The following is a 14,623-nucleotide window of genomic DNA, read 5'->3' on the forward strand; positions in this document are numbered from 1 at the left end:
CGCAGGGCTCGGGGGCTGTGCCGGGGGGGTCTCTGTGCCATGGGGTCTCTGTGCCATGGGGTCTCTGTGCCATGGGGGTCTCTGTGCCGTGGGGGTCTCTGTGCAGGGAGGTCTCTGTGCCAGAGGGGTCTCTGTGCCAGGGAGGATTTTCTGTTCCAGGGAGGCCTCAGTACCAGGGGTTCTCTGTACCAGAGGGATCTCTGTGCTGGGGGATTTCTGTGCCAGAGGGGTCTCTATGCCAGGGGGTCTCTGTACCAGGGAATGTTCTATGTGGCAGGAGGGTCTCTGTGCCAAGGGGTCTTTGTGCTAGAGGGTCTCTATGCCAGGGGGTTCTCTGTGCCAGGGGGTTCTCTGTGCCAGGGGGATCTCTGTGCCACCAGGACTGGCCATCCCCGCAGTGACCCCGTGCCATTGTGGCCTCTGCTTTGCCCACAGCACGCGCTGAAGATGTTGGAACCAGCCTCTACTTTGTGAACGACTCCCTGCAGCAGGTGACCTTCTCCAGCACAGTGGGGGTGGTGATCCCCTGCCCGGCAGCAGGGTCACCCAGCGCCGTCCTCCGCTGGTACCTGGCCACAGGTGACGACATCTACGATGTGCCCCACATCCGGCACGTCCATGCCAATGGGACTTTGCAGCTCTACCCCTTCTCGCCATCAGCCTTCAACAGCTTCATCCACGACAACGACTACTTCTGCACCGCAGAGAACTCGGCTGGCAAAATCAGGAGCCCCAACATCCGTGTTAAAGCAGGTGGGAGCTGCCTGTGGGCGCTGGGCTGGGCACCAGGGGCTGGCTCTGCAAGGGCAGAGCCAGGGCTGCTGCCTCGGGTTCTTGCAGCAGGATGGAGCAGGGAGAAGGGCAGAGCACTGGGTGGGGTGTGCAGGGTGGGATGTGCAGGGTGAGATGTGCAGTGGGGAGCAGGGCTGGGGCTGCAGGAGCAGCTAAAGGAGCAAAATGCTTCACCTGCAGGGGGTGACCTGTTCTCCTGGGGGCTGTGGTGGCTCTAGCTGGTGGCTGTGCCCCCTGAGCGCAGGCAAGTGCTGACCCAGCACAGCCCACGTGTCTGGAGGTGCCTGGGCTGGTGGTGCCTGGGCAGGCACCCTTTGGCAGGGCACAGAGGGGCACCGTGCCCTTGCCAGCCCGTCTGTGGATGTGGGAGCACGAGGTGGATTGGAGGTGCCCAGTGAGTGCCTGGGGAAGGTGGTGTGGCTGCAGCCTGGTGGCAGGAGAGTTCCTCTCCCTCTGAACCGGGATTGCCCAACCCCTTACCGAGGCTTTGCCCAGCTGTGGGAGGGGCTGGGCCACATCTGTCCGTCCTGGGGCCGGGGCCCCCTCAGTGTCCCACAGCCCCGTTCCCACTGCAGCACCCAGCCTCAGCTTGCCAAGGCTTATTAAGCGCTCAAAAAAAATTAAATAAATTTTAAAAAAAGGAGGAATATGGCAAAGAGCTGATTCCAAAAGCCATTACAGTAAATTATTGACCAGGCTGAGGAGGGCTAATAGCCCAGGAATGGCTTCATTATGTAACCTATTAAAAGTGGGGCTAGCAGAGGGAACGTGACAGAAGTGACTACAGGGTTTTTTATTTTAATACCTTGTACTGGGGAGTAAATTGGTATTAACCCCCTTCTGCAGAGTGAATTATTTACCAGCACTCTCAGGTTACCTATAAACCACAGCGTGGTGGAGCAGCAGATGGGGTGTAGTAAACGTGGAGCTGCTGCTCTCCTCGTGTGGGCACGGCAGGGCTGGCTCTGCTGGGATCCCTCGAGCCCAGAACTGCCCTGGGATCACAGAGAGGGAATCCTGGCTCTCGCCTCCCTCTGCACCCAGGGCTGAATGAACCCTGCTGCTGGGCTGGCAGCTCAGCCTCCCCCTCGTTAGCAGGAGATGCGGGTGTCCAGTGGGGCCACCAGGACCCTCCAGCTCCTGGAGCTGCTCTGCCTTTGTGGCAGGGGAAATGGCTGTGGAGCATTCCCCAGCTGCTGCTGCCTCCTGGCCAGCCCACATCCCAGTCACTCTCCAGTGCTTCCTAATGGCAGCGCGGCACAGGGAGCCAATTACAGCTGGAGAAAGCAAGCAATAAAATAAAATGCACTGGAAACCGAAATATGGAAATATTTCTGAGACTGAACTGAAAATACGAGGGAAAAAAAAATCTCTGGAAGTCTTGGGCAAGCTGTTGGCGAGCACGTGGAGCAAATTTCCCCTGCCAGGGGAGAGGCTTAGGTGGGCTGTCTGTGGCTGTGTGTTGCCCTCCTGGGGGTTATTTCCTCTGGGAGGGAAAAACTCTGGCCTGGGGCTGGCACAGCTCAGGGATGCAGTGCCCAGGGTCTGTCCCCAGCTGGGGTGCTCGTGGTGGCAGGGAGCATTCAGGATGTTGCTGTGCTCCCTGCTGGCCTTTAAAGCCTGCGAATAAACCTCAGCTCCAGGTGATTAAGGAAGCTTTTGCTGGTTAATCTGCTTTGGCTCTGCAGCCTCTTTCCATGGCAGCTTCTCCCTATGGCACACCCCTGAGCAGGGACCCCGAAAGCCCAGAAACCAGGGTGGGAGTGCTGCTGTGAGGTGTGGGATGTCCACAGGGACTTCCCACCCTGGGAGAACACCTTCCTGCTGGGAAGGAGGGGTTTCCTTCCTTCTGGGCCTTCTGAGGCTTCTTTCCTTCCTGCTGGGGCTGCTGAGGGCTTTGCTGAGCTGCTCCCGCTCTGGCCAGCTGTCAGATGACAAAGTGAATGTGTATTTGTCATGATGGCAATCGTCTCCATGTCCTACAGGGCACAGTTTTTGTCTGTAAAAAGGGAGTTTTTCAGTTTTTGTCACTGTAAAAAGAAAGCTGCCCTCAACTGCATTTTGTACTTAAATTGCAGGGGTTTGTTGTGTCTGTTTTGCTGGGGTTGGTGGCATCTCTTTGTCTTGCTGGAGAGGCTGAGGAGGGTCCCTCTCACCCACGGGGGCTCCTGGAGCACTGCTGCTGGTCCAGGGAGCAGCACGGAGCTGCCAAAGGGGTGTGCACCTCCCTGACAAACAGGGCACATGCTGGCAACGTGGAAAATTGCCACGGGCTGTCCCTCCCAGGATGCATTTTCAGCATCCAGGGGTGAAACCCACATTACAAGCACAAAATGTCATCGGTCCCCACGCTGGGTCTGGCCCGCTCAGGTGACACTGGGGACCGTGGCAGGTCCCAGCAGCAGGACCTGGGCCAGCTGTGCCTCTGTCCCAAGGCCAGCAGCGCGCTGTTCCCCAGCAGAGAATCTCCTCCTTCCTTCCTTCCCCGGGAAGGTGCTCGGGATGGAAGCAGCGTGTGGCTGGGTGGGCTGGTTTGTTTGGGAAACGTGGGATTCTAGCAAAAGGAAGTGTGTTTTCCTCCAGCACTGTCACGCTACCAACCATCTGCTTTCCCCCACAGTTTTCAGGGAGCCGTACACCGTTCGGGTGGAGGACCAAAGGTCGATGCGTGGAAACGTGGCTGTTTTCAAGTGCCTCATCCCCTCCTCAGTGCAGGAATACGTTAGCGTTGTATCCTGGGAGAAAGACACCGTTTCTATCATCCCAGGTAAGAGAGGAGCGCCTGTTCTCTGGGAAATCCGACCTGCCCTGCCAGGTGGGACATTTGCTGTCGTGGGTCTGGTTTTTGGCTCGTTGTCTGTGCCTGCGCTGCCCAGCAAAGGCTTTCAGTGGTGATTTTGCAGCTCCAGGCTGGGAAGTGCTGCTGGTGTGAGCAGAGTGAGGTGCCCAGGCTCTGTGGGTGCTCTGGCTGTGTGTCTCTGGGGTGAGGGATGCTCGCTGTGATTTTGGCAGCGCTCGTGCCCTGTCCTGCAGGGTGTGTTGGGTACCTGGCACTGTCACCCGGATAACAGCATCTGCCTGGGCTGCCTGTGTCTGACTGCTGCAGTCAGGGCTGCTGTTTGTCCTGTCAGGATGATGCTCCAGTCAAGATTCCACCTTTTCTTGTCAATTTTCACAACTGATTCAGCCACGGGGAAAGGAACTTGGTCAAAACGCCATCACCTCCCTGTTCCCTGTGATGGAAGCCGCTTGGCCGGCCTGTGCCATGTCCCTGCCTTGTGCCAGGGCCCTGTCCCACCCCGAGCTGCCTTCCCTGCGTGGGGAAGGGGCTGTGGGAGGGACAGCACCCCCCACCTCTGCTCAGGCACTCTGCAGGGCCAGCTGGTTTTCCCTGGGTGTTTCCCTGTGATTTTTTGGCAGCTCTCCCTGCCTGGCTGTGGCAGGCTCTGGCCAGCTCCGTGTCCCCGTGCCCCGGGGTGACCTCGTGGCTCCTCCACGGAGCTGCTGTCGATGCACAGCGTGTGTGAGCTGCTGGTGAAGCAATCAATAGCTGCTTCCCCCGGGGCATCCACAGGGAATTAAAGGATTTGGCCCAAAGTGAGTGCTCTGCGCTTGATATTTGCTCACAGGTCAGAAATTCTCAGTGCTGCTCCACATCTCAGTTCTGCCACGGGGAGCGGGGCTGCAGGAGCAGCTGAAGGAGCAAAGTGCTTCACCTGCAGGGGCGTCACCTGTTCTTCTGGGGGCTCTTGCTGGTGGCTGTGCCCCCTGAGGGCAGCCAGGGTGCTGACCCAGCACAGCCCAGTGCCCGGACATGCCTGGGCTGGTGGCACCTGGGCAAGCACCCAGGGCACGGAGGGGCACCGTGCCCTTGCCAGCCTGTCTGGGGATGTGGGAGCACGAGGTGGATTTCTGTGTGCCCATGCCCTGGGATGCTCTTGGTGCGCTCTGGGCAGTGCAGGCGATGCTCTGTGGGAACACAAGGTGGATTTCTGTGTGCCCATGCCCTGGGATGCTCTCGGTGCATTTTGGGCAGTGCAGGTGCTGCTCTGTGGGATCACAAGGTGGGTTTCTGTGTGCCCATGCCCTGGGATGCTCTCGGTGCATTTTGGGCAGTGCAGGTGCTGCTCTGTGGGAACACAAGGTGGATTTCTGTGTGCCCATGCCCTGGGATGCTCTTGGTGCGCTCTGGGCAGTGCAGGCGATGCTCTGTGGGAACACAAGGTGGATTTCTGTGTGCCCATGCCCTGGGATGCTCTGCTCTTGCTGGTGGCTGTGCCGCCTGAGGGCAGCCAGGGTGCTGACCCAGCACAGCCCAGTGCCCGGACATGCCTGGGCTGGTGGCACCTGGGCAAGCACCCAGGGCACGGAGGGGCACCGTGCCCTTGCCAGCCTGTCTGGGGATGTGGGAGCACGAGGTGGGTTTCTGTGTGCCCATGCCCTGGGATGCTCTCGGTGCATTTTGGGCAGTGCAGGTGATGCTGTGCCCGCTGTGGGTGCTGCCTTTGGTGAGTGGCACTCCAGGTCCATCACAGGACAGCCTGGGCTGATGTTTGCTCTGCGGTTTGGGATCCTTAGCTCTGGGATTCTGGAGGATGGAGCCCGTGTGGCCAGCGGGCTCAGTGCTGGGTTTGCCAACGGAGCATCCCTGCACCCGCGTGATCCCAACCAGACTTGTTCCCCCGTTTGCTGTGGCAGTGGATTTTTTAATATGATGATTTAATTAGGGTGGAACGATTTTAACATTCTAAAGCAATAATTACCCTAAAGACAGAACATATAAATTGTGTTACAGTGCAGAGTCAACACAAGCAAACATGTTTTGCCGTTGGATTACAAATATAGTATCTGCCTGAAGCTTTTTTGTTGTTGTTGCTGGTGTGTTAGAGCTAAAACTGGCTTTGCTGTTACCAAAAATATGTTTTTCCCTGACCTCTGCTGAACGTCTGCATCTGCCCTGATTCTGAGTGAGGAGGATGAGGGAGGGGACGGGGTGGAGGTGAGGAGGGCTGGGCTGTGCTGCTGAGGCCCTGCGGTCCCTGCTGCTCTCCGAGGTGGCTTCTGGGTGAGACTCTGGGTGTGAAGGGCTGCAGCACTGCACCTGAGCTCTGAGCTCTGCCTCTGGAACGTGCCAAACCTGCTGCTTTCCCCAAAACTTTGCTCTGGGGCTCCCTGTGGAAGGCCGGGCATCCTCCCAGCAGGGGAAGGAACAGTCCTGATGTGCAGAGCAGGGAAAATCTCCATCCGCGCTTCTTGGTGGCACAAAGCTCTTTTTAAGTGACTGTTGTCATAGGAAATGTCTTTTCCCCATCCAACCCAAAACACCTGCAGCTGAGAAACATGGGCACGAGTGATTCCCCTGGGGCTGCTCCTGTGAACTCAACCTCTGCCTCCACATGTGGCTGGGGGGAGCCTTTTGTGAGCTTTCTCGGGTTCTAGGAAGAAATTCTCCTCTGGCACAGGTTGTCCAGAGCAGCTGTGGCTGCTCCATCCCTGGCAGGGTCCAAGGCCAGCTTGGAGCAGCCTGGGACAGTGGAAGGTATCCCTGCCCATGGCAGGGGGAGGAACAAGGTGGACTTTGAGGTCTCTTATAACACAAATTGTTCTTTAATTCTATGACTGAATCTTTTTTTTTTCTTAATTGGGATTACAGGGCTCCCAACCTCTGACATTTTTTCAGACCCTGTTGCTCTTTTGGTGGGTGCAGAGCCTTGGTGGTGCCCTGCTGGTGAGATCCCATCTGGAGAGAGCTGCTGCCTCCCTCCCTCCCCGGGGTGTGGGTGAGGAGTTTTGCTGTTTGGTTAACTTGGCAACGCCGTAACAGACCCTGAAATCAAAGATAAACTCTTTATGGCAGGTTATCCCGCACGTAAATCATCATTAGCGCAGCTCATTTTTGTTTAGTGCCCACCTGACTCTGCTGCTGTGCGTTTAGAGAAGTCAAGGGTTGCGGAGAAATTACAGGCTGTTCAAAAACCCATTTGCCTCACTGGTGCTGACATCGGAATCAATCCTGCCTCGTGCTCCAGCCTTGCCACAGACACAGCCCTGCTGCCAGGGCTCTGCTGCTGGGCCTGGGAGGGCAGCCCTGGTGGCAGGGCAGGGCCTGGGGGCACAATCACACTCACATCAGCTGCTCCTGTGCGCTGCAGGGGCTGGATGGAGCCCAGCAGCTGAGCAGGGGGTTTTACACACCCCTCAGCCCTGCGCCGTGCAGCGAGAGTGAGAAAATCCTGCCGCAAGCTGCTTCAGAACTCAGCCTTGTAAACAGCTTTTCTTCTGGGATTTTATTGTTATCTCCTGTGGCAGCCGTGGCAGTGTGGAGCCCAGGTGTGTGTGAGGGTGTCTGTCCAGCTGCAGTTTGCAAACACAGCGTGGGCAGCTACCGGTGACACCACAAAGTGGGGTTTGAGCAATCTCAGCCCCTCCTCAGCTGTTCAAGGTGCTCCTTTGGGCACTGCTCGGCTGCTGTTTGCAGAAACAACCTGGGGAGCTACTGGTGACCCCACAAAGTGGGGTTTGAGCAATCTCAGCCCCTTCTCAACTGTTCAAGGTGTTCATTTGGGCCCTGCTTGGCTTTACAGCCCTCTGAGCACACAGGTGCCCATGGACTCGCACCCAAACCATCCCCAGCTGGCTCATGGATGTCCCCGTGCCCAGCTCTGCCTTGCTCAGGGATGTCCCTGTGCCCAGCTTTGCCTTGCTCAGGGATGTCCCCGTGCCCAGCTTTGCCTTGCTCAGGGATGTCCCCATGCCCAGTTCTGCCTTGCTGGGCACAAATGCCACCTCTGCAGGCTGTGCCAGTGGGGAAAGCAGCTCTGGGGCTGGTGAGGGCAGTGGGATTTGGAGCCGTGAGCGTTACCAGCCTGGCAAACCCCGAGCTGAGCTGTTATTTGCTGCCTCAGTGTTGTGTACTCGATAGGCTGCGCTGGAAAAAATCTAAATAGAGCACTTGTCAAGGTACCAGCGTTTCTGAGGGTGCTGCCTTTGTCACCAGCCTAATACAAATCCTCTGAGGGCTGTGCAGATGAGGATGTACTTAGTCACTGGTTATCCACAAAGCCTTTTCTCTGGAAAGCAAAACGTAAAGCTTGCCAGGAGGAAGGAGCTGAAAAAAAAAAAATTGACTTCTGTGAAGTTTTAGACGTGTTTTTGTGTGCATTGTGGGCTGAGCCTTTCAGGAGTTTCCAAAATATCTCTGCCTGAGCGAATCTGTTTGTGGTGCTGCAGCTGTGAGCTTTGCCTGTCCTTTCTGTCCCAGCCTCAGATGTGCCCAGGGCTGGCTGGGGACGCTTTCTGGGGTCCTGGAACTCCCCTGAGCAGCTCCTTGGTGGCTGGGCAACGAAAGGGCAGCAGCTCCTCACGGTGCCATGCAGTCAATCCCCCCAGAATGTTCTCTGTCCTGTGCTGCACCTGGCCAGTCCCGCTCTGTTTTTCTCTGGAATTACACAGGTGGAACTGCACACAAACCCCACTGTAATCCACCCCAGGATGTGGTGAGAATCCGGGCACAAGGCAGGAGGCTTCTGGGATTTATTTCTGGGATTTCTGGAATTTCTGGAGTTTCTGGGATTTCTGGGGTTTCAGGGCAGGGGACCTGGGTGGGTGCTGCGTGCCGAGGGGCACGGAGGGATGAGCCATGGGGATAATCCAGCATTGTCCTTGTGTCAATGGGCTCATTCTGGGGCACATCAGGCTCCTGTTCCTGGGGACAAGCCGGGACAGAATAAACACGGCCGGGCTCGGGCTGCCCTTGTTGGTGCATGCAGAGAGCTCCGGGCCACGGGCGGTGCTGAGGGTCGGTGCTTGGGGGGGGTTTGGCCCCAAAGTGGGACAAAGCAGGAGCTGTGAGTGGAGCTGCCTGCCCCGCTGCCGTGTCCCTGATGTCCCTGCTGTCCCCTGCCCTGTCCCTGCTGTCCCCTGCACTGAGCGTGGCGCTGGTGGCTGTGCCCACTCCGGGCTGGGATGTGCAGGGATTAATCCCCCCATGGGCGCTCCCTGGGCACCGCTGGGCACAGGAATTGGCCTTTTCTGTCCCCTGTGCCCGGGCAGGAAGGGCAGAGCCCTGATGTGACGGGAGCGAGCGGTGCCCGGTCCTTCCCTGCCTGCGGGGGCTGCAGAACCTCTCCCCTGCCAGGACCTTTCCCCTGCCAGGACCTTTCCCCTGTCAGAACCTTTGCCCTGTCAGGACCTTTCTCTGTCAGAACCTCTCCCCTGCCAGGATCTTTCCCCTGCCAGGACCTTTCCCCTGTCAGAACCTTTCCCCTGTCAGAACCTTTCCCCTGTCAGGACCTTTCCCCTGCCAGGACCTTTCCCCTGTCAGGACCTTTCCCCTGCCAGGACCTTTCCCCGTTCAGAACCTTTCTCCTGTCAGAACCTTTGCCCTGTCAGGACCTTTCTCTGTCAGAACCTTTCCCCTGCCAGGACCTTTCCCCTGTCGGAACCTTTCCCCTGTCAGGACCTTTCCCCGTTCAGAACCTTTCCCCTGTCAGGACCTCTCCCCTGCCGGCCTGGAGATCTCCGAAGGTGCCCTGGCTTCTCCCGCAGCCCTTGCCACCCTCTCTGGCTGCGACATGTGCCCAGACCTGTTACAGAGGGAAGTAGCTCCAGGCGTTATTCTCACCAAGTGGGGTGAGATTCTGTCTGAAATCATTTCATCCTTCCCCAGAGACTTGGCGTGAATTTTATCTAATCGCCATGGCAACAGATAAAAAAAGGTGTGAGCACATCTCCTTTTGCTGTGATAATTCAGATTTATATATTCAGATCAGATTGGAGTTAGAGATTTTAAAAGGAGCAGATGCAGCAGAAGGTGTGACTGCAAATAATGTGGCGAGAACGTTTGATGATCCTGCCCTTTAAGAGGGGAGAGCGCTTTCCCGCAGGTTTTTTTGGAATATAATTATTCCATCAAATCCACTTTAACAAGGACTCATTATAGCCCTGATAATGCAGAGTCACGTTGGAGACAATCTCCACACGCATGCACACACGGCACACGCAGGGACCACAACAAGTAAACAGCAGCCAGGGCTCAGCCCCGAGCCCAGGTGGCTGTCCCGGTGTCCCTGTCACCTCCCGGTGTCCCTGTCACCTCCCGTGCCCCAATCCCACAGCCCCAGCCTGGCCAGCCCCGCAGCAGGACCCAGGAGGGGATTTGGGGACACTGAGCTCCTCCTGTCCCAAACCCAAGCTGCAGCATCTGCAGGAAGGGGCAGCTTTGGCTGAGAGCAGCAAAAGGAATCACACACTCATGGGATGGTTTGGGCCAGGAGCGACCTCAGAGCATCTCAGCCCAGCCCTGCCATGGGCAGGGACATTTCCACTGCCCCAGGTGGCTCCAAGCCCCGGTGTCCATCCTGGCCTTGGGCACTGCCGGGACGGGGCAGGCACAGCTGCTCTGGGCACCCCCAGCCGCCCTGAGCAGCAGCTGTGCCACAGGGAAGGGCTGAACAGCGAGCACAGAGAGGCTGGGATGGGTGCCTGAGGGCCTGGAGGTCCCACGGGAGGCAGGTGGGCTGTAAATCCCCTCCTGGAGTGCAGAGAGCAGGAGCAGGGAGAGATCAGCCGGAGGGGAGGCGTGCAGGAAGGATGTGCTGATCTCCTGGGTGCCAGGGTGGCCCTTTGCGCTGGGATGCAGCGCTCCAGTCACGCTGAAAGGCACACAGGCTTCTCAGGCAACGGCCAGGAAGGTGGGGACGTGAGGGAAGCGCCCTGGAGCACCCCACTGGTGCCATGGGAGTGATGTGGGCAGGAGGCGCTGGGGCTGGTGAGCCTTAGAAGGGTCTGGGCTCCGCTGGGGTCACTCAAGGACTCCTGGAGTGTGCCCTGCACGTCCCTGTGAGAGGATTCTGTGTCTGCACCAGCCCCAGAGAAGGCTGTGGGGCACAGCTCGCAGGAGCTCAGCTCTGATGAAACCTGGAGCCTCACGCGCACCTTGCTGAGCTCACCACCCTCCTGCCTGCCCCCAGAACCAAGCCCACTTGCTAAATCCTGATGCTTTTGTGCATTTTGAAGACTTTTCTGCCGGTGCAGAGCTGAAATCCTCCGGGATGGGAGTTTCTGTAAGGCACTGGAGCTCAGCACTGCATGCACTGGGCAGGACAAGGGGGGTGCTGGGCACAGGGGGCTGGGGGGCTCTGTCTGGGGGTGCAGCCCATGATCAGCCATGGGCCACCTGCCCTGAGGGGTCCTTGGGAGTGACCCCTCTCTCTGCAGGCTGCTACCAGCTTGGAACACTCCAGATCCACTTGAAAATCCTAGAGGAGAATGGAAACACAGAATACGGGGGGCTGGAGGGGACCCACCAAAATCCAGCTCGTTGCTCTGCCCAGGACAGCCCTGAGCAGCATCCCAATAAAACAGCAGAGCCAGGCCAGAGCTGGGCTTGCTGGCATGTGCAGGTTGTCCAGGCAGCCCCAGCCTGTGCTTTTCCACCTCCATTTAAATGTCATCTACACGGCAGGAGCTGCTGCTGGCTCCTGTCCTGCTGCCCCAGGTCTCCCCCGGGAGCTGAGCCTGCCCGGGCAGTAATTGCTACAGCAAAGCCCAGTGATGTGAGAGCTGCACAGGTCAAAGCTGTCCCAAAGCGCGTGTTTGTGTGAGCCTGAGCCCTTCCTGGGGCCTGAGAGGGACAGGAGCTGAGCATAGGCAAAGTCAGCACAGCCAGAGCCACCCCAGAGCCCAAGGGACAGCCAAAGCCACCCCAGCCCAGGGACAGCCAAAGCCACCCCAACCCAAGGGACAGCCAAAGCCACCCCAGCCCAGGGACAGGAGCTGCAGCAGCTCATGCCACAGGGTGGGATTTGCAGGCAGCTCATCCCACAGGGCCCAGGGGCTCGTCGTGGCAGGGCAGGGGGAGCTGTGCTGTGCCTCTCCCTCCCCCTGCACAGGCACACACATCCCCAGATGCAGAAACAATCCCGGTCATTATTCCTGCCATGGTGACAGTGACAGTGGCAGGGATGCCAGCTTCCTCACACAGACGGCTTTATTTCATCTCCTCTGCTTTTCAAAGCCTCTTTCATTTTGTATGAGGAGACAGATGTGAAGGGCTGCAGGCTGATAAATTCTGCTGTCTTATGAAAAGAGAGGGTGGGTTTTTGTTGTGGTTGCTGCTCTTCCTCCCTCCCTCCCTCCCCAGCTCCCTCCCAGCCACCTCCTGCTGTCGAGGGTGCTCCCTGCTCCAGACATGGGGACACTGGCTGGTGTCACCTCTATGGGACAGGCTGGGCTGGTGTCACCTCTGTGGGACAGGCAGGGCTGGTGTCACCTCTGTGGGACAGGCAGGGCTGAGTGTCCAGGGCTGGTGTCACCTCCCTGGGACAGGCTGAGTGCCCAGGGCTGGGTTTTGGCTGCAGAACCTGAGGTTGTGGTTGGAAGAAAACCAAGCCCCAGGCTGGAAGGCGAGGAGCCCAGGGGTGCAGACGCCTCCCAAAACTCCTCACCCATGGGCTGGGGAGGAGCTGAGCCAGGCTGTGGAGCCAGGGCTGAGCTTTCCCAGCAGGTCCAGCCCAAATCCTCCCTGTGCCAGCACCTGGGCTGTGAGCTCGGGGACACTCTGTGCCACTGAGGAGCAGCTGTGGCATGGGGAGGGAGCAGCCAGCAGCCCTTTGTGGGCTGTTGGAAGCCTCTGCTGTGTCCCTCTGCCCTCCTGGGAGCAGGGTGGCTGCAGTGGGCAGAGGAACCTGCCCTGCCTGGCACCAGGGGTCCCAGTGCAGCCCCCCCTGCTCCCCTCCTGCTCTGCTGACGATAGTTCAAGTTTAAAAATAAATTGCTCCATCTTTAATTGCGGTTTAAATAACTGCTTCATTTTTATTTAAATGTGGCTCTGCAAGGCTTGGAGAACAATTAGGAGAAAATACAGGGCATTGCTCTGGTGCATGTGTTCAAGCATATAATTAATTTTTTTTATTATACTGATGTTTGCCGAATCTGGAAAAAGATCTTATTGTTCCTCTTGATTCAGTCACGCAGAGGATCTACAAATACACCAGCCATTTCAGGCCTCCATTGCAGCGTGGAGCCCTGCTGCTGCCACAGGGGAGGCTCTTGGGGCCCCTGCCCTGCTCTGGGACCCCCACACAGCCCAGGCTGGGCAATGCAGCCCCGAGGAGGGCTGGGCTGCTCTGGGGTCTGCAGGGTGCCAGGCTGGTGGGCACAGCCCAGGCTGGGGCTGCTGGATGTGCCCCCAGTGCCAGGCTGGTGGGCACAGCCCAATCTGGCACTGCTGGATGTGCCCTCAGTGCCAGGCTGGGGCTGCTGGATGTGCCCTAGTGCCAGGCTGGTGGGCACAGCCCAATCTGGCACTGCTGGATGTGCCCCCAGCCCCTCTGAAGGACCTGGGTGCTGGTTTAGAGCCCTGGGGCTCTCCCTGCCATGGTTTGTGCCGTTTGCCAATGAGTGCCGGTGTCACAAGGCCAGTCCAGGGCAGGGGGACTGCAGTGAAACCTCCGGGCCCCAGGCACCTCCCCAGGGCGAGCTGGCCATTCAGGGCTGTAAATCTCATTCACAGCCGATTGGGATTAGGTTCTAAGTGCCCGACATCGCTCAAGTGCTGCTCCAGGGGCTGGGGGGAAGCTGCTGGAGCTGGCGGGCTCCGAGCTTATCAGTCAAAGGTGCTTTGCTCGGTGACAGAAGCCACTTGTGGTAAACAAGCTGCTGGCCCTTTGGACCTCTGACAATCTTTTAACCATTTATTAAAGCAGCTACGAGCTCTTCTTGGAAATGAAATCTTAATAGCGAGCGTGGCAGAGATTTTTCACAGATGGCAGCACTGCCAAAAGCAGGCATTCAAGAAAACATTCATCAAAAACATTCATTTCTTTCAAAAAGAAATTGACGTTTATAGCGTAGACAAATTTGGGACTCATTTGCTTTGCCTTTCAGCTTCTGGATTTTTAGAGGTCACGTTTTTCTGCACCTTCGAGGGTTAGAAACTGGTGTTATTTTTAACTGGAAACTGAGATTCTCGTGTGACATGGCACAGGAAATGGGGCATGTGCAGGGGCTGGGGCACGGCAGGACCTGTGCAGCGCTGGGGGATCACAGCATTGTGAAATATTCTCATTTGGAAGGGACCCACAAGGACCATCAAAGGCCTGCTCCTGCTCAGACACCCCAACAACACCACTCTGTGCCTGGGAGCATTCTCCAAACGCCGCTGGAGCTCTGGCAGCCTCGGGGCTGTGACCATCCTGCCCTGGCTGTGCCCCAGGCTCTGCCCTGACTCTGGTTTTGCATGCAGAGCATCCCTGGGGTGGGATGGTGCCCAGCTGGCTCTCCAGGTGATGGAGGGGATGGCAGGGCCCTGACTGTGGTTTTTGCATGCAGAGCATCCCCGGGATGGGATGGTGCCCAGCTGGCTCTCCAGGTGATGGAGAGCACGGCAGGGCCCATTGGGAGCTGCAGCACTGGGGTGGTGAGGCAGGGAGCCCCCACACACCTGGAGAGCCCCTGTGGAGCCCCCACACGCCCTGGAGAGCCCTGCTGGAGCCCACCCCAGCCTCACCCTTCGGGAAGGACGGGTGTGCCCTCCCTCCTTAAAAAGCCAGAAATTCCCCTAAGAGGGAGCAATTCATTCTCAGCTCATCTCCATTTCATCTGAAGGCTGCACCACGCTGGGTTTCAGCCTTGTTATGTTTTCTCTTGAGCAATACCTTTTATTTCTGCAGTGTTTAATATTCCTTTCCCGAGCCTCCCTTGCCTGTTCTGGGTCTTTCCACCGAAAGCAGCTTTAAAACTGTAATTTTTCGTGGCTGAGCATGTCACAACCAGCTGGGTCCTCTTTGCTTGAGTGCTGTCTCTCCTCCCCATCCTCCCCGTGCCCGCT

The 14,623-nt window shown here is 57.8% G+C and overlaps 1 protein-coding gene across 1 annotated transcript in view; it reads left to right on the top strand.

Annotated features, from left to right (window-relative positions):
* Positions 1–14,623, top strand: part of DSCAML1 (DS cell adhesion molecule like 1) — a 96,109-nt gene that overhangs the window by 11,131 nt on the left and 70,355 nt on the right. Inside the window, exons 2-3 of the mRNA XM_031062391.1 lie at positions 436–753; positions 3,413–3,559. Coding sequence (XP_030918251.1) covers positions 436–753; positions 3,413–3,559 — 465 coding nt within the window. The remainder of the gene's footprint in view (positions 1–435; positions 754–3,412; positions 3,560–14,623) is intronic.

This window comes from Geospiza fortis, unplaced genomic scaffold (assembly GCF_000277835.1).
Source record: "Geospiza fortis unplaced genomic scaffold, GeoFor_1.0 scaffold183, whole genome shotgun sequence".
In the NCBI taxonomy this organism is placed as follows: domain Eukaryota; kingdom Metazoa; phylum Chordata; class Aves; order Passeriformes; family Thraupidae; genus Geospiza; species Geospiza fortis.